Source organism: Python bivittatus, unplaced genomic scaffold (assembly GCF_059951505.1).
Source record: "Python bivittatus isolate LINGU-HERP-01145 unplaced genomic scaffold, Pbiv_v1 ctg000410_np1212, whole genome shotgun sequence".
Lineage (NCBI taxonomy): Eukaryota > Metazoa > Chordata > Lepidosauria > Squamata > Pythonidae > Python > Python bivittatus.
Genome location: NW_028277067.1, coordinates 226,464 through 252,643, shown reverse-complemented (window position 1 = coordinate 252,643; position 26,180 = coordinate 226,464). Strand labels below are relative to the sequence as shown.

The 26,180-nt window shown below is 41.7% G+C and overlaps 1 protein-coding gene across 1 annotated transcript; it reads right to left on the bottom strand.

Moving 5' to 3' along the window:
- Positions 1-1,641: 1,641 nt before the first annotated feature.
- On the bottom strand, positions 1,642-26,095 carry LOC103050008 (uncharacterized). Its single transcript, XM_015890287.3, has 12 exons — positions 25,945-26,095; positions 13,042-17,580; positions 12,640-12,750; positions 11,907-12,025; positions 11,537-11,595; positions 10,739-10,893; positions 10,002-10,070; positions 7,140-7,305; positions 5,354-5,515; positions 3,960-4,066; positions 3,678-3,739; positions 1,642-2,191 (listed from the first exon to the last, which is right to left on the bottom strand). The coding sequence occupies exons 1-12, from the start codon at positions 25,994-25,996 to the stop codon at positions 2,153-2,155; spliced, it is 5,640 nt and encodes a 1,879-aa protein (XP_015745773.3). The 5' UTR covers positions 25,997-26,095; the 3' UTR covers positions 1,642-2,152.
- Positions 26,096-26,180: the final 85 nt, after the last annotated feature.

The following is a 26,180-nucleotide window of genomic DNA, read 5'->3' as shown; positions in this document are numbered from 1 at the left end:
CTTGACGACCCCCCCAGTGACTTCCGCGTACGTCACTTCCATATGGCCACATGGCCCAAGCATGCCCGCAGGCACCAACTTGACGATTTCGCATGTGACGTCATCATGACTCGGCACTTTCTTATCTGATCAAGTCCCGTTAAAAAAAGTATGTACTTATACTACTCATGTCTTACTGATATACAATAAACTGAATTCCTCAAAATCGTCTATTGAATTCCTGCTGGAAGGAAGAGAAGGAGAAAAGCTGTAGTTTCCATAGAACCAACAACTGTCATACAATATATTAATTTCTCTCCAAATGATTTATTTTTAAAATTGGGTTTCTCTCATGTTCAGTGTCACTTTTCTTTTATGTGTATTATTTCACAAACATTGCTACATTTCATTTTTAAAGTTTTATTCTTGTATAAAGTATACATATATATATTTTATATATATATATATAGACACAAATAACAAATATAGTACATACAACATATATTATTAACAGTAACAATATCCAGTTAATATAACCAACCTTTATGGAATATTAAGCCTTAGTTATATACAGTTAATGTGTTATTTTTGTCTGTGTTATATTTATATATTACATATTCTTCAGTTACCAAATACCTAGCTAAGAGCCGGACTCTGAACAAGCAGATTTCTGATAGTGCTGCAGTTGATTTGCCAAGACAATGCTTTATTAGCTCTGAAATTCAGATACAACCATGCTGGTTGGCTAAGATCAAAGTTATGGTCCAGTCCAACTGGAAACCACCAGGCTGGGAAAGCTGAGCTAGAATCAAGACAATTTCACTCATCTCTTTAAAGGTATCAGTTCTTCTCCCAACCATCCCCCTGAATTATTTATTTATATATTATAAATATATTATATATTTATAATATATAAATAAATATATTATATTTATTTATTTATTAAACCCATTTATATAGCCACCCATCTCACCACAGGTGACTCTGGGCGGCATACAACAAAGCTTAAAAAAAAAATCAATACATTAAAAATATAAAAAGCAAAATAAAACAAAGAATAAAAGGATGTTAAAAATAAGGGAGCCACCTCACTAATTCCCCCATCCCGGGGTCCCCAGGCCTGCTGGCATAACCAAGTCTTAAGGGACCTCCAGAAGCTCAACAATGAGGAGGCCTGCCTCACCTCAGGGGGGAGAAGATTCCATAGTGCAGGCACCACAGCAGAAAAGGCCCATAGCCTGGGGCCTGTCAAATGTAGCTCCCTAGGCAAGGGAACCCGCAACATACCCTCTGCTGGATCTGGTAGGACACGCAGATGAAAGCAGGGAAAGGCAGTCCCTCAGATATATACATAATACTCCAGCATCCTATTTTCCCCACAACAACAACCCTGTGAAATGGGTAGGGCTAAGAGAGAGTGACTGGCCTAAAATCATCCAGCCGGCTTTCATGTCTAAGGGAGGCCTAGTATTCCCAATCTCCTGATTTCTGGGCCAGCACCTTGACCACTACACCAAACTGGCTCTTTAATGAATTTAATGAATTAATTAATTTTAAATTAATAAATAAAATAGCGTAAATTATTTTTAATTTAAATTCAAATATTTAATTAATTAAATTTTAATTTAATTAAAACAACAGAAGATGTATGAAAAAGTGGGTTCAATTTGTCTTTTTTTATCAAACTATAGAAGAAAACATTTTCAGAAGGATTATTCTAATTCCCCCAGTTATATTAAGGTCCGTACAGTGTTTCAGCAAAAGCAAATCAGTGAACTTTATCATGCAGCATCAAGTTTGAAAACCATACATATCCAGATCAGAGGGCTCTAAATCATGTTGAAGAAGCAACTGTAAACTCCTTCCCTCTACAATGAAATGTCATATAAAATAGTTTCTACAAGCAATTTTAATGTTACCAATAGAAGAGAGGACTCCACAATTTAATGTTCTTAATTGATTGCTGTACTCAATATCTTTTTTAATTCTTTCTTTGGTTTATTAAACAATTGACGATTTAAGAATAAGACAATTGGGAAGGTAAACGTTATCAATGCCGCACATCAGACCCACCAGCCCATTGGTGGCTATTTGGTACAACTGTTAGGATGTTAATTTAGCTGTTCATCTCAGCTACTCAAGAGGAAGATCCAGGATGTATCCCAGGGTGAGATCAACAGTCAGTCGTTATTACTGGCTTCTGGAAATGCAACTGCAAAAAAGAAGTATAAATTGACAATCTAATGTTCCTTCAAGACTAGGTATGACATTAGGATATTAACTCTTAAAATAATGTACAACTTAAATTAATTAAAATGTGACCAGTAGTCTGGTCAGAGGTTCTGAGATGTTCTTTTCTCAGGCTGCAGTAAATGAGAGGATCCTGTAGTTCCGTGCTGCTCAGGAGGACTGCTTAGAAGGTGGAATCTAAGTTCTATCAGGTGAATCAGAAAAATGCCATACACTAGATTGTGGCTTTCATTGTGCCATCCACTACAACCCCAGGATCTCTTTCCTGATCAGCAGCACAATTCAGACCTCTCAGCATACACACAAAGGAAGGATTTTTTATACCACTCTAAGTGACAAAAATTAAAATGAATATAAAGAGCTTCCAAAGATAGAGCCTGCCCAAAATGTGTTGGTAACAGTCACTCCTGTTCTTGTTACCCTCCCAAGTGGCCTACTGTAATCTGATGAACATGAGACTGCCCTTGAAGATCACTCAGAAACTGCAAATAGTACAAAGTCCAATGGCCTGCACATTAACCAAAACTACCCTATATTGTCATATAACAGCAATATTGCAGAAGCTGCACTAGTTGATGGTTTGTTTCCAGATGCAATTCAAGGGCTAGTGATCACCTTTAAAGTCCTACCCTGCTTGGGACCTGGCTACCTTCAAAACCACCTGCTCCAACCAGAATGTGCTTACCCAAGCCAGGCCTATGGAGAGTCCCCACCCCATGTGAGGTGCAACAAGAGGAGTCTTGGAAGTGAGTTCCCAGGTGTGGAATGCCTTTCCACCAAATATAAGAACTGCATCCTTGCTCTTACTATTCAGAAAAATATTTTTAAAATGTGGCTTTTTAGATCTACATTTGGAGACTGGGGCAAGTATGAGAAATGTACCTGAACTGAGATGAATCTGGTTGTTCGATGTTACTGTATATGACAGTAGTATGTTGTTGTTATATGGAATTTACATTGATAGTGTATATTATTACTATTGCTGCTATATAACTTTGACACATTTTACTGTATCATATGTACTCTACATTATGCTCTAAGCCACTTAGAGTCACATGATAGAAGTGGCATAAAAGCAATTGTAATAAATAAATAAATCTCCATTTTATGTTTTGCCACCTTGAATAATTTGGTATCAACTGCAAGTTGGCCACTAGTCATCCCTGAAGACAGATCATTTATGAACAATTTTAAAAGAGCACGTCTGAGTAGAGATCCTTGAAGGACCCCCACTTCTAATCAAAATCTTTTTACAGTTCCAGTATACCAGAGGACTTCATTTAGATGCTCATCCACAAATTTCAACCTTAACTAATTAATCTCTGAGAAACTAAATTCTATTCCTACCAGCCAGCATGTTTTATAATCATACAGACTGTGATGCCCTTCTCCAACTTAGACAGTATGTATTTTCTCTTTGAGGTGAAGCGAAATCCAGCTGTACATACCTGCATTGAAGTATCTACTGAGTCAAGTGATAGGTTGAACATTTTATCTCTGTCTTGATGCTCTAAAGAAAAACAATCCATAGTATTAGGATGACCATGCCATCCCCCCACCCAACATCCCATCTACAGTCTTTCTAGGGACAAAACAGCAGCTCCTTACACTTCATCAGACTTTTGGGTCTAAGCTTTGGAGAAAAAAATCCTGACCCTCAGACAGCAAACTTCTACCCTGCCTGTGTTTGCCACAGATGTCATCTTGCTCATGGCAGAACAAATACTTACTATCCCAGGAGGAGACTGCTGCTTTATTCATAATGTTCAGATCCCCTGAAGGTATCCACTCTTCATCTGCATCCTGTCCATACCAGATGTCAGCATCAGCAGAACTGCTGCAAGAACAAACACAGATCAATGTAAAAAACCCAAGGTAGAACTTATTCTCACTGTACAGATGGTTCTCTTCACTACTCACCTGCACCATGGATGACCAAATATTTCATTTTCTAATAATGGTAGCCTTTCACCTGTTAGGGGCAGCCCAAAACCAATTCTCTCCCATGCTGCTCCCAGCTGTTTCTTAAGCCAACTTCAGAAATTCTGGACTATAATGTGTTGGTAACAGGGTTGGGCTGGGGCTCAGTCCAGAAAACGACCACTGCAAGATCTGAGTGGTCATTTTCCTACTGCTTGCCCTTCTCATCCTTGCAGAGAAGGCAAACCTCACTGCGTTGGCTCCTATATGGATCGGTCTATCAGTGCCTGCATTTTCCTTTTAGAGATTGTTCCCTCCTTACTAGTCCCTGCACTTTTACTTTGCTTTCCCAGATACTTGCACACGTGGATGCCTTCACACACATACCCTTCCCATATTGGACACTAAAGTAGACCATTTCGTTTTCTTTTTTCCCCTTACTGTAGCACCATTGCTCTGCTTCATAGAAACAAAGGTCAGTTTCATAAAAATAAAATAATAACATTCCTACATTGCAACTTAAAGATTAAAAAAAAGCGGGGGGGGGGGAAGGAAACTTTGGAGTACCCTGGACAGGTACTGGAATGCGAGGGGAGCATGTTATACCCAGCCTGGGCAAAAATTGAAAGGGCAGCTACTGGGAGAGACAAGGGTTTCAAGGATCCTGAACTTCTAGGGTTGATGCTAGTTCATTGATTCAATAGGCCATTGTTTTATTAACTGAATGATTATTTTAAAATGTGGAGAACATTGCAGCCTGGCAATCCAGGGCTAAATGGTTGCACAGGGTAACAACCAGATGTTGGAAGGGAGGGGACATGCCAGGTACTGCAGCCAGTCAGAGCTGGGGCTGCTACTAGGATGGAACAAAGTGCTGGAGACCTCTCTGAAAGGCATAATATGGCTCAGGTCAGAAAGCTGGAAGATATGGGCAGGGGTTACATTTGCAATGGGCTGGAGTTGGAGGAAGATGTCATCATCTGTTCCTGCACTCAGGAAGCACCAGATGGGGCATACTGGTGATGAGCCAAACAGAATGTATGGATCTGCCCTTAAATAACCAGGAATAGCCATTTCTTCTATATATTAAAGGTTTCTGGGTTTCTGGGTCTTCTCACATGTATGCATCCTTCTCAATCAGATGGTACAAGGATCCATGTTCTCCTCTGTTATTTTGTACCAGTAGACTTCCTAGGCCTCTTACCTGGTCCCATACTTCTTTTGCTTGGCTCTGATGAGGATGATAATAAGGATGATGCTGACTACGAAGAGCACAGCCAGGGCAAGACCAAGGCCCAGAGCACTCTTTTGGACGCGTAATTGGCAGTAACTGTCCAGGTACCAGAACAGGTCCAAATGATTGCAACTATGGGAAAGAGAGAGGAATTGATAAAGAAAGCTCTCCCTATTTTTTTATTTTACAATATTTGTATGTGGCCCACTTCAGAAGATTCTGGGTAGCTCCCAATAGAACAACTTCATTGAAAAATCATAAAATTAAAATAATTAAACATAATTAAACATATTAAACATGAAAACATGAAAACACAATACATTAATACCAATAGTCATCAAACCAAAACTATCAGGAAGTGAATAGATGTCCCATTCCTGCAACCTATCTTCTGGTGTCTGATGAAAGAGGATGGCCTTCACCTGGTTTTGGAACATTGGTAAGGAGGGAGCCATCCTAACTTCCTAGGACAGAAAAAGAGATTTCCAGATTTGGGGTAGCTATGGAAAAAGCTTCCTGCTGTGCTGTCAGCACCCAAGCCATCTGGGGAGAGCAAGTCACAGGCATACTTTCTCAGATGGAGTGCATAGGTTGGGTAGATTCTGCTTGGAGGAAGCAATCTTGTAGAAATTGAGGAACAAAACCATAAAGAGCTTTATAGGCAACAACTAGCATTTTGAATTATACCCAGAAATGTACTGGGAATCAAAGCAACATTTGGAAGATGTGCAAAGATCTGCTGAAATAACTTGGATATATTGGAAAGCATTCCACTGGATTTTGGACCAGTTCTAGTTACCAAATAGTCTCCAAAGGCATCCTCAAGTAAAGGGCATTACTGTAATCCAGGTATGAGTGTTCGAGAAACAACATTTGGTACACAAACTTCACATGTTGTTTTTGTAGTAGCTGTGAGGCAGATCTTTCATCTGTCATCCCCCAAGAGAATCTGAGTTGCCCTAAACGATGTCATTGAATGACACTCTGCTGCTACACTAAGATCAGAGAAGTAGTGACATCATCCTTATTGCACAGTGGAAGCAGAACTTTGGGTTCATACCCATCTTTGGCCATGTTGGTTGTTAATGTTATGTCTTCAGTGCTCTGGGAATCTCTTGTGTTGAACCATGAAATGCTCTTAAGTCTGCATATAGGAAGAAGCCATTTGGGAGCAATTTCTTCCAGCACTCTCACCAAATCCTTCTTAGAGAGCTCAGAGAGTCATTGTGGAACTAACTGCATGGTTATTGGGAAATTTCCCAAGTTTCTATTGGAAACCCATAGATCCCTGGAGAAAGTAATTTGTGCACAACGAAGACTGACAGAAATTTTCTCCATATGTGGATCATAAAACAACTGCTCCAAGGTAAAAACCAGAACAAGCTTGTGGCTACCTGTATGAGTCCCATGATTGTCATGACAGCCATAAAATTCTGAGCATCTCCTAACTTAGCCCCCAATGCATGGAGACTGAAATCCCCCAGGATTATAAAGCCCCAAATCCTTGCATAGATCAGAGGAAGACAACATTTCAAAATTTTACAGGTTTAATATAATTTTTGATAACAACTATGTTAATAACAGCTTTTGTATGAAATTTAAGGAAAATGTGAGATTGTGCAGGCAGAAAAGTTTAGGAAGGTGGAAGAACATCCCTGTTAGAACTAGTAACTATTTCAAGATTTAAGTAGTTGGTGGACTGATGAACCTGGATCTAAGGACTCCTTTGGTACTCCTACTCCCTTTGCCTACTTACGTGCACTGAGGGCCGATTTCAGAGAGACGACAAACACCATTGAAGCAGTTCATGGAGACTTGAGTGCCCTTGACACATCTTGAGACACAGCGCAGAGTGCCCTCTATTATCTGGGGATAATAGTAGTCTGCATAACTTGAATTACCTGCATACCTTTTGCAATTTTCTGGAAAAAGAAAAAGAGGTACTCATCATCTAATGAAATGTGGACATTTCATACAGGACAAATGAAAGAATTGTACCAAATTATGATCTGATGACAGAGATGCAGCAAGCTTGCCGAAACTTTGCAAGATAATCCTTCTCCCCCACTAATCTGCCCCATGCAAAGCGCAACACCAGTTTTGAGAAATATCCTCCTATGGTAGGAAAGAAAAGATATCTGAGCAGAAGTGAGTTGTCACTAGGATGGAACTGCAACTTCAGAAATAGAGAATCAAGAAGATGGTTAAGAGCTGAAACAAGCAAATGCAGAAGCTGGAAGAATGTACAAGTAGAGCTCAGCAAACAAGTATTAAAATGCAAATAGAAATATAGGAACTGGAGATTTATTATTTTTTCTATCTTTCTTTGGTTTCTTCCTCATAGACCCCCAACTATAGTATAAATATGCCCTAATAATTGCTTTTTAACTTTTTGTTGTTATTCTATTTATATTGTAATATTTACTCACAGCCATTTTGGGTTTTAGAAAAAGACAAGCTTACTAACTCAATATTTTCTCCTTTATGATTCCTCTACCTTGAATTTCCCACCCTGCTTTTCCATTATTATTCAAATACATCCTCAACATTACTGAATTCTTCCCCCAATTCTTAAGAAATACTTAACAGATTAAGTCTCAGATGGAGCACAGCTAAGACTGATCTTTACTATAACTTTATATATATTTAATATAATATATTAATTTAATTAATTTAATTTATTCAATATAAATATATTATAAATTTACTATAACTGGCTATAACTCAATAAGGACTGTGAATCATTGTGCAATGCTCAATCTCCTGATCATTAAAGTCCATCAAGTTCTCCCCTCTGCCATTGCTTGTATAATTTCCTCTCCTTTGTTTGCATTCTCTTGGTGAATTTAAGGCTTACAAGAGATGGATTTAAAACTTGTAACAAAATGCTATAAAAAGAAAGAAGGGTGTAACTAGGCAAGAGAGGTCTCTGAATTCTGGAATTTTAAAATAAAAGCCCCATTGCCTTTGCCCTGGATGTATGTGCTGCAAATGTTCTTAACAGTATCTTTGTGATATTGCCTTTTTTTCATCCCCAGCCCACTGCCGAGGCAGATTAAACTTGTCTTTAGCTGTTCCAGTTTTAAAATCATGTTTTCCCTCTTCTCCTGGCACAGTTTTGCCATGGGTAGTGTCTGACACACTCCACCAACAAGGTGGCTGCCCACATGACCCCTCCCCTCTGGGGCTGAGAACCACCTCCGTGTTATTTCAGTTTGGCTGCGAGAGAGATGAACCCCTGGCTACCTAAGAGGAATCTGCCTACAGGATGCCTCACTGGCGCTTTCCAGAGCCGATAAGGGGCTTCTTAGAAAGGCGGGTGTTGCATCCCCAAATAGAATGCTGAACTGATGTTTCCAAGTGTATCTGCTGCTCTCTTGAGAGACTGCAAGTTTTCTGCTGCATAGAAAGTCAATTTAAAGTGGAAGAGAAAGCCAAATCCTGCCCACTTTGTGTTGCTACTGCTTTTGTCACCCTTGGGTGCATTAGAGATTTTGTGCAGCTTTTGGCAACAAAGGGATTCACGTAGGCACCCTTTTTACTGTTTTTATTATTTTGATGGAAGAGGGACTAGAACAAGAAGACACATGGGAGAGCTGCACCTCATGCCTCTACTACAGACCTGAGGCCTATTAGCCAGATTATTTGGAACACAGGCTTAGTGCTTTCAGAAGAGCACTAAACGCATGTTCAGAAATAGCATGGTTGACAGGCTACGGGCACAAAGTACTTGCATGCCTGTGATCTGTTAGTAGGACAATTCCATAAATGGTTAGCCTCCACCTCCACATACCTGCCTACATTCTCCCTGCCCCAGACATACCCCTCTTTAGGAAGAATGACTGAAGGTTATTTTCCTGTCAGGAGATGAAACTTAATGGGAGGTGAAATGAAGCCAGGGAATCCATCAATCACTTTCCTTAACTTGTCTTACATTTAACAAAAATGACAGCACCATAGGCAGGCCTCACAACTACGCCAGTGTCGTGACTGGCAATTTACGCCCATAAGTTTTTCTGCTGGCTCAAGGATTGGGACTTTAACATGGATGTCTAGTTGCTGTCTAGAGAAGAGCATAAATGACAACATCTGTTAGCATGACCTGCACATCTTTTTCTGCACTTTCTTCTGCTGCCATTGCCTCACTGCTGATACTACAAGTGGACATATAGGAGCTGGAGGAGACTAATTGACTGACTGACTGACTGACTGACTGACTGACTGACTGACTGACTGACTGACTGATTGATTGATTGATTGATTACATCTATATACTACCAAATCTTCCAGGGATTTGGTCTGGTGGGTCTCCTTGGCCTGCTAGAGGTTCCTCATGAGTGAGTTATGGGGCTGACACTACATGTTGACATAAAAGAATTAGATGAGATTGACTGACTGGATTGATTGATTGATTGGTTAACTGCAACTGTATATCACCAAATCTTCCAGGGACTTCTGTTTATGTATGAAAAGCCAATGGTTCAAACATCCATGGTACTGTTAGCAATTACACATTTAAAATATGGATAGAAAATTAAGTAATTTAAAAATGTAAACGTTACTCCTGATAATCTTGACAGAACTATCATTATCCACCCATCCATTTACTGGAACTTACCTTCTGGTGAAAAAAGTACAGTTGTGTCACGAATTGAATTATGTAAAGGAACAAAGCACAGTTCTGGGTCTGGAAGAAAACAATATAGTTGCGTTGGTTAACATATTTCCTCCGAGATCCTTGTACACCCAAAACATTCTGTTATTAAATAGGTCCTTTTGATCCCCAAAGGAAAATCATCCTTTTGAAGCAGTCTGGGATAGAATAAATCAGCAACTGGGATGTCAAAAATTCATCAGTGTCTAAATTTAAAATTTAAATAGGATAATTCAACAGAACTAGAAAATATCAGATCATTTAGATGTCAGGAACAAGCCAAATCTAAACATAATGAATGTTATAAAAAACATATTTTGAATTTTGTAGAAATTCTTTAAATGACAACCCAGCATAGTGCCAACACAATTAGTATCTTTAGTTCAAACCTTGTTTTATTCAACACCTCAGTTTTGATTTAAAGGCAAATCTCACTGGTTTTAATTGAATATTGTGCTACAGCCTTGAGGAATGTTGTTAATTAAGCTTACATAGGTAGATCTCCTACCTGATTTATGATTTATCTCCCATCTCCCAAAATACAAATATCAGTATTTGTAGCTTTCTGTCTCTATCAAAACATAAGACTCTGAAGAAAAAAGACTCTCGACTGAAAGAAGAAATAGCCCAAGAATCTTGCTTATCTCTCAGTCAAGGGAAACCGTATCCAAGTGGAAGAGTTTGACCAAGCCAGCCCATACCTGAAAGGATGCTACAGTTCCCTTCGGTATGGATGTCTTTCAAGGAGTTATTCACTGACACTGTAATATTCTCCATCTGCTTCTGGATCATTTGCAAACTGTTCTTTACTGGGACTTGGGAGATGACTTTATGCACCACAATAATGCTGCCGTTCCTAAGAGAACAATGAAGGAAAAGCAATTCCTCTAGTGCTGAACTACCATTTTATTGCTTGATAAAGGTATGATGAAGGCTGTGATAGACCTGCCCCTTTCGTCCTTCAAGCTCAAGATGAACTAGATGGTTCTATTCCTTTCCACTCCATTTAATCCCCATGAGAGAGAGAGCTTAGGTTGCAAATTGTATACTGATTCAAAGTTCCCCTGGAAGCTTCATGACTGAGTGAGATTTCAATGTAGTCCAAATTTAACTGCTTTATCTCTCAAGATCAGCATTGTTAGTGCTTCTGTTGGAGAGCCATTTCATCTTCTTCAGAAGTTTTCTGGAGCACATGATGACTGAAAGTATGTATAAGACATGTAAAATGGCCCAATCTTCAAATTCTCCATGCACACTTCGTCCCTCCCCTGCTCTTGCCCTGATCTGAAGGGGGGGTTAGTTAAATCATAAAGGAGGATCCACAATGGGAGAACAAGTTCTATGTGTATTCAGGTGGGCAAAGGACATGGGACTGAGGCTGGCATGAATGAATGAGACAAATTCATTTGATGGCTCATCATCCCCAACCCTAAGACATGAATATAATCCTATGGGGCATTATATGGCATCTCAAGCTAGTCTCTTTTTTAGACACCCACCTCATTTGTAAGATCTCCACACCTTGGTATCCAGGGACAGCATGATAAATAATTTTCATCTACAACATACAAAAAATACAAAATGTCTTCATAAACAAAGCAAAACTATGCCAGGAAAGAAAATTTATTCAGGAGCAAACCACATAAAGCATTTAATATGTGGTCTACAGCTATGTCTTCTCTAATTTCTCCAGCTGCAGAAAGCTGAGAGTCCAAAAGGCGAGATTCTAACTGGGAAGGAGACATATTCTTGATAAGAATTAGGAATGCTGGCCTTGATTAAGGAAGAGTACAAGATACATTACATTTAAATGGTATCTGAGTGACATGGACCAAATGTAGTCTATATCCTTGATCCAGTACATCTTACCTGCTTTCTAAACTGATCCTGAATTTCCAGAGAATAGGCAGAGCTTAAGTCTTCCAGAGATTCGTTGTACTCTCTGTTAGTAACCCTCACCTGGGCTTCAACAATAATGGTCACAGATACTAAAAGAGAGGAAAAGAGGTGTTCACATGAGCCTCAACAAATTACTTCCCAGCAAAGGAATTCTAAAATGTGACGGGCAAGAGGTGAATATGTTGGCATTCTCCAACACCATTTCAAATGCCCAAATCCCAAGATCCCCTGTGCTGCTTGAAAGCTAATTTTTTATTTACAAGTAAAAAGAAACAGTGTATGACCAATCAGGTATTTTTGAGACGGTCTCCATGATTCTCCTTAGATGAAGAAACTTTACTCAGCACAGAACAGGCAGTATCTTCTCACCTATTCACGAGGCCACTGTAGCCATGTGGAAAAAAAAAATAGCTCCAAATCTTTTCTATGTTGGAGCTGGTAAACACACAGGCTTCTGTGAATCATCATTCCAAGATAGGTATAAGTGGGAATGGAGAGCTATCTATTTTCCTACATGTTCCTGGTCTACACGCAGTACAAATGAGGTTCTATTAGGCCACATTTTCCAAACCTAGTTCCTTCCAAATACATTCTCCTTATTCTAGTATGATAATCCAACATATCTGGAAGGCAAGCAATTTGAGAAAGCTCTACTAGGCTGTCATCTAGAAAGAACGATCAAGATCTCCTTGATTGTACTTACATTCTCTGACAGGGATCTCATCCACAGGGAACTCACACTTGGGCCCATAGAATAAATCCTCATTACAGATGCATTTGATCCCATCAAATGTTCCACCATTGTAGCATAGCTCTGGAAGAGAGAAGCTCACACATAGAGATCTAATTTGGAAATTAAAATCTATTCTTATAAGACAGCAATTTAAGCAGAAGCATTATTCTTTATCACAGGGGGATATGTATAAAAAAATAATCTAACAGATAAATACAGTGAGTTCACATGTACTGCTCTAAATCCCACCCATTTCCTAAAAATCACACTGTGCTTCATATCACAGGAATAGATGGAAAACCCCTTGTGATTTTTGGAAGGCTAAAAAGAGGATTGCATAAAGACATGGATCAAATCAAAACTGGTGCTTACCTGTGGTGGTAACTATTGTTGATGCTATGCTCGGTGAGGTGCTGGCATGTGCTGAGAGGCTCTGTGTTGTTGCCAGGCTGGATGTTTCACATGAAGGAAAGCTTGTAATAGCAGTGACGGTACTCTCTGTGGTCCTTAGTGTGATCTGGGAGCTGGGTGGTTCCTCTGAGGGAGCACTTGCGGATGGTACCTTTGTAGTGACGTCAGCCGGAGTGGTATTTGTATCTGGTGGGGAGCTGTGCGCAGTTGCAGGACTGTGTGTTCCATCCGAAAGAGGGGTTGTAATAGGGGTGCTCGTAGTGACATCACTTAATGTGCTAGTGGTACCTACTGAGGAAGTGTGAGTTTCATGAGAGACAGAAGTGCTTGATGCTGTGTCTATGGTGGTGGTACTCTCTGTGGTGCTTAGTGTGATCTGGGAGCTGGGTGGTTCCTCTGAGGGAGCACTTGCGGATGGTACGTTTGTAATGACGTCAGCCGGAGTGGTATTTGTATCTGGTGGGGAGCTATGCGCAGTTGCAGGACTGTGTGTTCCATCCGAAACAGAGGTTGTAATAGGGGTGCTCGTAGTGACATCACTTAATGTGCTAGTGGTACCTACTGAGGAAGTGTCAGTTTCATGAGAGACGGCAGTGCTTGACGCTGTGTCTGTGGTGACGGTACTCTCTGCGGTGCTTAGTGTGATCTGGGAGCTGGGTGGTTCCTCTGAGGGAGCACTTGCGGATGGTACGTTTGTAATGACGTCAGCCGGAGTGATATTTGTATCTGGTGGGGAGCTGTGCACAGTTGCAGAACTGTGTGTTCCATCCAAAAGAGAGGTTGTAATAGGGGTGCTCGTAGTGACATCACTTAATGTGCTAGTGGTACCTACTGAGGAAGTGTGAGTTTCATGAGAGACGGCAGTGCTTGACGCTGTGTCTGTGGTGACGGTACTCTCTGCGGTGCTTAGTGTGACCTGGGAGCTGGGTGGTTCCTGTGAGGGAGCACCTGCGGATGGTACGTTTGTAATGGCATCAGCCGGAGTGGTATTTGTATCTGGTGGGGAGCTGTGCGCAGTTGCAGGACTGTGTGTTCCATCCGAAAGAGAGGTTGTAATAGGGGTGCTCGTAGTGACATCAATTAATGTGCTAGTGGTACCTACTGAGGAAGTGTGAGTTTCATGAGAGATGGGAGTGCTTGGCGCTGCGTCTGTGGTGACGGTACTCTCTGCGGTGCTTAGTGTGATCTGGGAGCTGGGTGGTTCCTCTGAGGGAGTACCTGCGGATGGTACGTTTGTAATGACGTCAGCCGGAGTGATATTTGTATCTGGTGGGGAGCTGTGCGCAGTTGCAGAACTGTGTGTTCCATCCGAAAGAGAGGTTGTAATAGGGGTGCTCGTAGTGACATCACTTAATGTGCTAGTGGTACCTACTGAGGAAGTGTCAGTTTCATGAGAGACGGCAGTGCTTGACGCTGTGTCTGTGGTGACGGTACTCTCTGCGGTGCTTAGTGTGATCTGGGAGCTGGGTGGTTCCTCTGAGGGAGCACTTGCGGATGGTACGTTTGTAATGCCGTCAGCCGGAGTGATATTTGTATCTGGTGGGGAGCTGTGCACAGTTGCAGAACTGTGTGTTCCATCCGAAAGAGAGGTTGTAATAGGGGTGCTCATAGTGACATCACTTAATGTGCTAGTGGTACCTACTGAGGAAGTGTGAGTTTCATGAGAGACGGCAGTGGTGACGGTACTCTCTGCGGTGCTTAGTGTGATCTGGGAGCTGTATGGTTCCTCTGAGGGAGCACTTGCGGATGGTACGTTTGTAATGACGTCAGCCGGAGTGATATTTGGATCTGGTGGGGAGCTGTGTGCAGTTGCAGAACTGTGTGTTCCATCCAAAAGAGAGGTTGTAATAGGGGCGCTCGTAGTGACATCACTTAATGTGCTAGTGGTACCTACTGAGGAAGTGTCAGTTTCATGAGAGACGGCAGTGCTTGGCGCTGTGTCTGTGGTGACGGTACTCTCTGCGGTGCTTAGTGTGATCTGGGAGCTGGGTGGTTCCTGTGAGGGAGCACTTGCGGATGGTACGTTTGTAATGACGTCAGCCGGAGTGATATTTGTATCTGGTGGGGAGCTGTGCGCAGTTGCAGAACTGTGTGTTCCATCCGAAACAGAGGTTGTAATAGGGGTGCTCGTAGTGACATCACTTAATGTGCTAGTGGTACCTACTGAGGAAGTGTCAGTTTCATGAGAGACGGCAGTGCTTGACGCTGTGTCTGTGGTGACGGTACTCTCTGCGGTGCTTAGTGTGATCTGGGAGCTGGGTGGTTCCTGTGAGGGAGCACTTGCGGATGGTACGTTTGTAATGACGTCAGCCGGAGTGATATTTGTATCTGGTGGGGAGCTGTGCGCAGTTGCAGAACTGTGTGTTCCATCCGAAACAGAGGTTGTAATAGGGGTGCTCGTAGTGACATCACTTAATGTGCTAGTGGTACCTACTGAGGAAGTGTCAGTTTCATGAGAGACGGCAGTGCTTGACGCTGTGTCTGTGGTGACGGTACTCTCTGCGGTGCTTAGTGTGATCTGGGAGCTGGGTGGTTCCTCTGAGGGAGCACTTGCGGATGGTACGTTTGTAATGACGTCAGCCGGAGTGATATTTGTATCTGGTGGGGAGCTGTGCGCAGTTGCAGAACTGTGTGTTCCATCCGAAAGAGGGGTTGTAATAGGGGTGCTCGTAGTGACATCACTTAATGTGCTAGTGGTACCTACTGAGGAAGTGTCAGTTTCATGAGAGACGGCAGTGCTTGACGCTGTGTCTGTGGTGACGGTACTCTCTGCGGTGCTTAGTGTGATCTGGGAGCTGGGTGGTTCCTCTGAGGGAGCACTTGCGGTTGGTACATTTGTAATGACGTCAGCCGGAGTGATATTTGTATCTGGTGGGGAGCTGTGCGCAGTTGCAGAACTGTGTGTTCCATCCGAAACAGAGGTTGTAATAGGGGTGCTCGTAGTGACATCACTTAATGTGCTAGTGGTACCTACTGAGGAAGTGTCAGTTTCATGAGAGACAGCAGTGCTTGACGCTGTGTCTGTGGTGACGGTACTCTCTGCGATGCTTAGTGTGATCTGGGAGCTGTGTGGTTCCTCTGAGGGAGCACTTGCGGATGGTACCTTTGTAATGACGTCAGCCGGAGTGGTATTTGTATCTGGTGGGGAGCTGTGCGCAGTTGCAGGACTGTGTGTTCCATCCGAAAGAGAGGTTGTAATAGGGGTGCTCGTAGTGACATCACTTAATGTGCTAGTGGTACCTACTGAGGAAGTGTCAGTTTCATGAGAGACGGCAGTGCTTGACGCTGTGTCTGTGGTGACGGTACTCTCTGCGGTGCTTAGTGTGATCTGGGAGCTGGGTGGTTCCTCTGAGGGAGCACTTGCGGATGGTACGTTTGTAATGACGTCAGCCGGAGTGATATTTGTATCTGGTGGGGAGCTGTGCGCAGTTGCAGAACTGTGTGTTCCATCCGAAACAGAGGTTGTAATAGGGGTGCTCGTAGTGACATCACTTAATGTGCTAGTGGTACCTTCTGAGGAAGTGTGAGTTTCATGAGAGACGGCAGTGCTTGATGCTGTGTCTGTGGTGACGGTACTCTCTGCGGTGCTTAGTGTGATCTGGGAGCTGGGTGGTTCCTCTGAGGGAGCACTTGCGGATGGTACGTTTGTAATGACGTCAGCCGGAGTGATATTTGTATCTGGTGGGGAGCTGTGCGCAGTTTCATCCGAGGGAGAGGTTGTAATAGGGGTGCTCGTAGTGACATCACTTAATGTGCTAGTGGTACCTACTGAGGAAGTGTGAGTTTCATGAGAGACGGGAGTGCTTGGCGCTGTGTCTGTGGTAACGGTACTCTCTGCGGTACTTAGTGTGATCTGGGAGCTGGGTGGTTCCTCTGAGGGAGCACTTGCGGATGGTATGTTTGTAGTGACGTCAGCCAGAGTGGTATTTGTATCTGGTGGGGAGCTGTGCGCAGTTGCAGGACTGTAAGTCTTGACTGAGATAGTAGTTGTGGAAGGTGTGGTTGCAGTGAACTTATTCCCGGTGGGGCTGGTACCTGGTATGTGGCTCTGTGTTACACTTGAAGAAGAACTTGTTGAAACTGAGGCGATACTCCCATCGCTCATTGTCATGCTGACTGTTGTTGTATAGCTCTGCGTTTCCCCAGAGGGGGTACGTGGGGAACCAGTATCTGCAGTGTCATCGCTCACTCTAGTAATGGTCTTAGCTGGTGAAGCCCTGATGTTACTGAAAGTTGAGTCTTTTGATAAACCCTCAGATTCACTGCTGATGCTAAGGATGTTTCTGCCCAGAGGCCTCTTTTCAATCACCCTGTTGTCCATTGAATCCACGCTGTTAATCTCAGCAGGTACATTGCTCTCGAGACCTCTGGAGTGTGCAGGGCCAAGGACTGCTACCTGGTCTCTTTCATCTTCGGCTTCCATCACTTCCCATTGAAGATGTTCCACTTTTTTCAGCTCATGAGATTGAAGTCTGTGTCTAGTGTCATCCCTGAAGCCATCTAAAAAGAAATATGGAGGACAATGCTGATAGTGTTAGCATGATGCATAATCATGGGAATTATATTGGCAGCTATGGATATTTTACATTCGAAGCCTTATTTTTCTTTCCCAGATAAAAGTGTCTCACTGGGGCAATGGAAAAGTGGCTTTCTACACTTCCTTTTACACAGAACAATGCTGGACTAAGAGCAGCAATAAGAGAACAGCTATTTCTACATCCATTCAAGGGGAAGCTGCCTAGGTTTATAGGTGCAAAGAAAGCAGGCTGCACCTTTCTTCCACCCCTTTCCCACCTTTCTTAGTCTCTGAATGCAGCATGCCTTGCCTGAACTAGCTGTCCCATCGTTCCTAATCGCTGGACCTGGGAGACAGTGAAACAGGAAGTCTTGTTACATAAATCTCACTTACTTATTATAACATTTAGGGGATTCCCTGATGGAATTGTCCTTATTTTTTATTTTATTTCTAGCTGCGCCTCTTGGAGCAGCCTAGAGTTGTTTACAAGTAATAAAAGCAATCATAAGTAATAAAGCCAAGAGTATCTAAAAGTAATAAATTGAAAGATTAAGCCAGAGTTCATTTAAAAAAGAAAATAAGAGGTAGCTAAGTCCTGGAATAGTTGCTATCCTAGAGATTCCTGAATGGAGAGATGACTTCTGTTGTGTCTAGAAGATCTTGCGACCAGATACACTTCTCTTGGGAGACAGATCCATAATTGGGGCACTGCCACCAAATGGCCACCTCACTGGGAGCTGAAGCAACTGGTAAGAAGGCAAGCAAGGCCTCTCCAGGTGATTTTAGTGCAAGATCAGATGGAATTGGTTTAGGTGATATTTAAGTATTTGGATCTAAGTCATTCTGAGCTTTTAAAATTAATGTCAGTGAATTTAAATTGGTGTTCTGTGGTCTCATTTAGGGATCTTATGTAATCATTGGGCAGCCACTATTTGTACCAGTTGCACCTTCCAGATGGTCTTTGAAGTGGCCCCATGTAGAGTGCAATGCAGTCATGTATCTGTTAACGCTTCTTCTAACAGCATTTCTGTGATGGACTAAAGAATTTTAAATTCAATTTTTACTAACAGGTAAGGATCCTAAGGTAACTGTTGCCATTGCCAAGTTTATTTTTGTGGCTTGTAAAATTCATATATTGCTGACAACAAAATAGTGCAAGCATGATTATTCATTTTTTTTATTCTATATGCTTTACTCTATTTTGTATGTTCTATTTTGTAGCTATATTCTGTTGATTTTGTTTAGTAAGTTTTATTTAGTCTGGGTCGCTGACCTGCAATAAAGAATTGGAATTATGAGTCATCCAGTCGTGAAGTTATTAGGCTACAATGATCCAGGAGAGGTCATAATTGGTACATCAGTGTAAGTTGGGCATAGACCACCTGTGCCTCTAATCATGAGATTGGAATCAAGGAGATGCCCCAAGCTATGTGCCTGTTCCTCTGGAGAGAGTACTACTTATCCACAATGGGCACTTTCCTAATTCCTTGGCCTGAGAACTACAGTACCTAACTACAATATCTCCATGGTGCTGGGATTCAGTTTGTCCTCACACAGCCTATTGCTGATTCCAGGCAACAGGCAGACCCTCGCTCAGACTCTCCTAATTCAGATGAAAGGGAAAGAGTCAGTGTCATCAGCATCCACCTCTAGATAATCATTCCAAGGGCTTATGAAGTCACTGAAGAGCAGAGAAAGATAAGACCCTAAGGGACCTGACAACAAAATCATCAGGGGGCTGATCAGGTATCTCTCGCTACCATTCTCTGATGCCAAGACTGCAGGTAGAAATGGAAGCATAGTAAGCCTATGTTTCTAATTCCCAACAATGGAACCACACATGCAATACCACATTATCACTGGTGCCAAGAGCTGTTGGGAGGTCCAGGTGCATCAGGGTGAATCAATATAGTAAGGCTCTGTCATCTCTCTCTCAATAAAAGGCATTACTCAAGGCAATCAAAGCTGTTTCTGTGTTAAAGCCAGGCCTGGAACCAGACTGAAATGGTTTTAGCTAACTGACTTCCTCTAAGCATGTTTCTAGTCAGGAGGTCACCACCCTGTTTAGTAACTTGTCAGGAAAGGTTTATTTGCAGCTGGGAGTTAGATATCCAAACTTGTCTTAGAAGATAACAGACTCCAGAGAGACTACATTGTATAACTGAGCATTTGAGCTTCCATGTTTTATTCTCATAACATTCTGGAAGAAATCAACTATGTCTAAGATCCTAAAAAGAATTGCATATTTAATTAAAAAATCTGATACACCCAGAGAGCAGTCTCCATTTCTTATAAACCTGGTTACTAAACAGCTGGGACATCAAGTCTACTGCGATAAATCCACATGACTCTGAGACATTAGTATACTGGATTTGCCCTTCTGATCAATGAGATCCAGAAAATATCTTGGTCATCCTTATCTGAAACCACAAAATAAGAATGGAAATCCAAAATAGCCTTTAAGGTCTAAAATTGTGACTAGAATCAGTAATGGACTAAATGAAAGAAAATAAATTCATGCTTTAATCCTAGTTAGTTAATGCTTACTTCTGTAAGATGTCTGATTTGGCACATTCCTGTGGATTACCATAATGCACTCTCTATATGGAGCTGTGCCCCCAAAATTTGGAATGCTGCATCTACACTGTTAAACAGGCTGGTTATAAGGAACAGAGATGATTTCCTCATTAAAACAGAGGACTACTTGCCAGTATGTCTCCAGACAAGATTTTGGTTATCCATGATATAAATACTCGGAAGGTAGGGATGGCAATTGGCACCAGTCACCCTTCCTGGCCCTTCCTGGCCATCTACTACTTGCCCTGTCCTTCAACAAACCTGATCATGTGGGAACAGCTGCCATATCTGAACTACAAAAGCCTGAATGGCAGCAACATGTTAACTTTTTCTGCATCTCTTTGCAGAATGTCTTGTGATTGTCTGGAGCTTCGCAGCCCATATATGGTAGCCATAGCACTGGGGCCCAACTGTAGCCACAACAGAAGAGTGGCTCAGGAGGAAGGAGGGAGCAAGTGAGGGAAGAAATGCTGCCATCACTGTTATCATCTCATCTGTTGCCACTTCTCAGTGTCACCTCAGCAACAGTGGGCACCAGAAGGGATGGCCTTGAAGACTCTGGTGTATCCTCCGCAGTTCTCCTTCTTGATTGTGAATGAATGAGGAGAGGGAGGAGAAGCATATAATATCTGGCTGCAAAAACCCAGATGATTTCTAGAAGGCAGCAAAGACATGAAGAAAATCTTAACCCATTCCTGCCATCTAGTGGTAATCCAGAAGAGAGGTTTTCCTTGGGGCCTAGAGAGCTGCATCCTGCAGGTTATTTGTAATGGAACTTGGGAAAGACCTTGGGAGACTGGGCAAAGAGACGGTGCCAAAGGAATGGTCAGATAAAAGACAGCATAGCCCACACCTGGATAGTGGGTGAGGCAAGACCCTCAGAAGAGATTCTCAAGTAGTAAAGAAAACAGGGTTGGGGGGAGAATTGTACTTTCAGACTTGCATGATTCTGTCAATGTAGCATTACCATAAAGTAGAATTAGCTCATCTGGTTGCAATTCCTATCTGGTTCAGTCTGCAAGGCCAGCATTATGACCCATGAAGCTATACAGGTAGTCCTTGTTTAGTGACCACAATTGGGACTGCCAAGTTGGTCATTAAGTGAAGCTGTTTCTAAGTGAAACTGCAACTGCACTTATAATCTTACTTCAGCTTTCCTTTGCTTTATAGACCTGAGAAGGTCATAAATGTGAGGATTGGTTGTGAAGTTACTTTTTCCATCACCATCGTAACTGTGAATGGTCACTAAATGAGGCAGTAGCTAAATGAGGACTACCTGTATGCAACTTAGGGCAGACTATGTCATATGCCATTTTCCCCTGGGAGCTCACCTGGGTTCTAAGAACTTTAGAAGATTTTACTCTCTAAGACTCACCAAGTCCAAATCTGAAAAAGGAACTTCTCAAAGACAGTTCCCATTGTAGGCATTTGAAACTCTCTACCAAGAGAGAGCAGGTTTACTTCTCTCTGCTCTACTAAGAAATTATTACTGAGACAGTTGCTTAAGACAGTTAAGCTGTTTGTCTGTGGCAGAGGGTTTTATTTGGTGCTTTTTGTTCTTCCTCATTGCCATGCTTCTCCTTGTTTTCATTATTTGTTTTTATTTAATTACAATTCTATTTTTACTTTTATAATGGAGATTAGCTAAGGGGAACCCTAAGGGTTTGCTTGTTTGTTTGATATATACGGCCACCCATCTTATCTGCCATAACACTGGAAGGCCCACATCAGCAGTGATAAAAAACATTTTAAAAAAACAGTAAAACCAATGTCCAAAAACCAGCTCCAGGCACCTTGAAACAACACTCCCAAATACATAAGAAAGTACAGTCACTGGACTCCAGCACTACTTTAACATGTCCATATATACATCATTATTTCTCCCATAATTAATAAATGGTAGCACTAGTGCTGTCTGCTTGCTTTTCCATCCCACCACACTTCTCATTAGGGGACAATGTCACTTTATAGGAATGACATTGTCTTTCAGGTGTTATCCCTAACTGGTCAGCTGATCTATTAGGTGAACGGCTGAAGGAGAGCATCTCCTACCTGACCAGTCAGCCACCTCACCTGATCAAGCAGGTGCTGCACAGGGTTGTTTAGAATATATGTTGAGCACTAAACCCGTATTCAGGGCAAGCCCACCAGAGAACTGATCATCAGGCTGTGGTGGTTGCCAAAAAAGTTGAGATGCACGCTCATCTTTCCCGCCCTGATACCATCGAACAGCTTATCTGCAGACTGAAGGAGTTACTCTCCAGCTCCCCAAAATGAATGGCTTGGGCCATCCTGAAGTAACGATAGGTGCCGGGATGATTCCACCCCTACATTTGTCCTGACTGCACCACCAAGAGCAAAATGCATTAGACATTGCATATCTTAAAAATGCAACCTGGTTGCTGTAATCTGAAGAAGAAAACACCACTTTATTGCAAGAACAGCTAAGGAGGACTCAAGGCTGCCTCAGATACGGACTGGGGTTGAGATTAAGGCAATATTATAGTACCCAAAGGAAAAAGAGGTTCCCAGACTGTGTTGTCCCATGGCTTGGTGGTGCAAATGGAAAAAGCCCTTTATCCACATGCATTGGCAGGATTTTATTTTCAATATTTAGATACGGAAAAATATCACTACATTTTTGAGGTAAAAGTGCACTACAAATATAAACTCCTGTTTTTGGACCTGCAGTTAGGAGGAATAGGAAACCATACTATTGCCCAGCCAGAGCTACTCCAAAAGCCTGCATTTCTGAACTTTTTTTTTATGAGGCAGAAGTAACTTCCCACTGGGAAGATGTTTTTATAAAAAGGAATCCATTGTGAGAAAAAATAAACCAGGAACTTCCTTCTCCAGACTGTGCTGGTGTCATCATTTCTGGGAACAGCAATTGGCTTAAAGCAGTACAATGCAGGAAATGGTGCCGCTTATAAAATAAATAGGCAGAATAGTGACTGTACATTTTACCTTGTATTTCAGCTTCTGGAAGGCATATAGAATTGTTCTTTGGTTTTTAATGAAAGCCAAGAATCTGGAAATTACCATTCATTTGAGGGGCAGCCCCCTCTTACACTGTCCAAGAAGTGACTTTTTCTAATTTTTTTTCTCTGCCAATCACAGCATCAGAATGACGAAGCAACTGTTGCTTCTGCAACTGTGGTTGCTTCTAACCTTTCTCTGTTGCAATGTCATCTTTCAGATGCATCGCTATCAACCAGCTGAACAGTGTAAAAATGTAACAATGGAAGGATCATGGTTGCAATGGAGACTAGCTAAGAAGAACCCAAAGGAACATTTGTGGAAACAGCAGTTGTTTCACTGTTCCGATAGTAAAACTGCAGGGGAAAAAAATCAGAAATGAAAAGATTCACCAGGTGGTGTTTGACAGATGCCCGAGCCCACATTCCAAACTGGAGAGTGCAGGATGAAGTGGGGCTGCCTTTAAAGACCACCCAGAAGCTACAGTTGGTGCAAAATATGGTGGTCCGGGTGCTCACTAGTACTTGCCAGGCGGTACATGTTACAGCTGTTTTGTAGGCCCTGCGTTAACTCCTCAGTGAAATTTAAAGTGCTGTTTTTAATCTATAAAGCCCTTTCTAGATGGGCTCTGAGTTACCTGTCAGACCACATCTGTCCACTGGAGTTGGCCTGACCAGTCATGCTGGGAGAAGAGGCTGTCTGTGTCCCCTGTTTTCAGGAGATCTGGGGGCTCAAAGTGTGGAGGTGCTGTTTCTCCATAGTGGACCCAGCTCTCTAAGCACTGCATTTTTAAAATGTATTACAATGTCTGTTTGTTCTGTGAGCTGCCAAGAGTCTGTGATGTGGCAGGATATATATTTGGATAAATAAAGAAATAAATAGTTATTAGGCCAGGGGGTGCATCAAAAGTAAGAGAAAATACCTGTTCTACTCTCACAGAGGAAAGCAGATGGCACTACCCGTACCAGCAAGAGTAGGAGGGGGCATAGTCAGGAAAAATTATTATTCAGAACCTGCTGGAATTACTGTCTAGACTGAACACCTGGCCACCATCATGGCCACTGCTGAGGAATGGATGGTAAACTGGACTTGAAGCCGGCTTAAGCCAGCCAGTTTCACTTTCAGCAACAAGTAGGATGGGACATGGTTAGCTTAAAGCTCCAATAAAGAATTGCCTTGATTGGCTTTCTGCTTTATTCTCTGTATTGCTGAAAGGCATAAAAAGGATAAGAAAAGTTGGAATGCCTAGGATTTAGCTGTCTAAAGTGAAACATCAAAAGACACCTCTTGCCTATACAAATTAGGAAGTTTATTATACAAAGCCAGCATAAAAAGAAGAATATCCGCCAAGTACTTCTTCCTAACTATGGCTATAAAACTATAATTATAAAAATAAGTGCATAACACTCTTTCATAACACCCCCTGAGGCAGCCACCCCATCTTGCCTGAGAAGATGGTCATCCTAGATGGCTTTCTTCCTTCTGTGACAGCAGCCATCTCAAAGCAAATTTAGAAATCAAAAATAAAATTGATCACCTTTGACAATAAGTAAATAGAACTGAAGTTGTTACAAAGAAGGATTAAATGGGGGCTGTTGTTTCCTATTTTCAATTTCATGTCTACAGAATGTTTTTTTAAAACAGTTTCATGAGTTTTAGACAAAAAAGATATATGGCTTTAGATTGCATTTTATTTTGCTATTTTGAATTTTTACCAGAATTATGATCCAATTAAATAAAAGCTAGAGATGGGCCACTTCTTCAGGGTTCCTTTTGTTGAACTGGACCTATCTATTGTGCGAGATACTTTGGGCTACCCAATAACATCCATCCATAGCATGCCAGGAAGGTGACCCCTATCTTGCCCTATGAAACCGCATGAAGCCTAAAGCTCTGTTAGTTTGCAAGCTGCTATCAGACATGGCCTGAATAAACATCAGTAGAAATTTTAAAAATAGTGGGTCTGAACCCAACTTTTCATTAGTCCAATGCAAGTGCTTGTCCCATCCTTAACATGCCTTCCTCCAAGATCCCTTCTCATCCCAAATAAAACATTCAACATATAAAAAGCTGGGTATTCCATAAAACAGGAATTAGGTATCTGTTCAGCTGAACTGCCATATTCCCCATATGGGAAAGTCACAACTCTCTCAGGTCTTACTTCACCAGCCAATTCCAGAGGAAACCAGGCGATGATGCAGCTCCTTTTTTGCTACTGCTGAGCTGTTTTTCTTATCTTTAAGCATTTCTCTTTAAAAAATTATTTTAAAATCTGGAGTATTGATTTCCTTTTATAAAAATGTATGAATTATAGACGTAGCAGTCATATATAAGATTCCTGTTCCCTCTGATACAATCTTTAGAATATTGGAATTCTAACTAATTTTGATTATATTTGATACTTTATATAAATTTGATTATTTGTCACAATGACATGCACAAAAATTTCATACATTTATCAATTTTATAAGGTGGTTTTCTAGTTGGAAATTATTCCATTTTTCCTTGTATTTTCCTTGTATTTCAAAACTCCTTTATGACTATATACAAAGTTTTGGTTATATCCAGCAATGTATTCTTGAATTATCAAGACATAATCTAGTAATAGTATTTTTTTCAGTCATTAGCCAGCATATAACATACAGATCCAAAATATTGTGAAATGTATTTATATCCCCCATTGCCATTCATCTCTCTTTGGAAGATGCATCATTTATACAGAAATATATATTTTTCCTAGAACCATCCTGCTATCTCTCCAAAGAGTTGTTTACAGCTTTACCGCTACTCACCTGTTTCAGCACAAGGGAAGAGGAAGAAGAGGAGAAACAGCACCTTCCTCATCAGTTATGCCTGAAGGTGGGATAATCCAAATTGCTTCTACTGGAATAGAACTCAACCACTGTTGAGGAATGCACTCTGTTTCTTGAAGAAAAAGAGAGAGAACTGAGGACCTTGGACACCTGAAAGGTGGAAGGGGAAGGCTGATTGTGTCACAACTGAACCATAATATTTCTTCCTTCTGTCA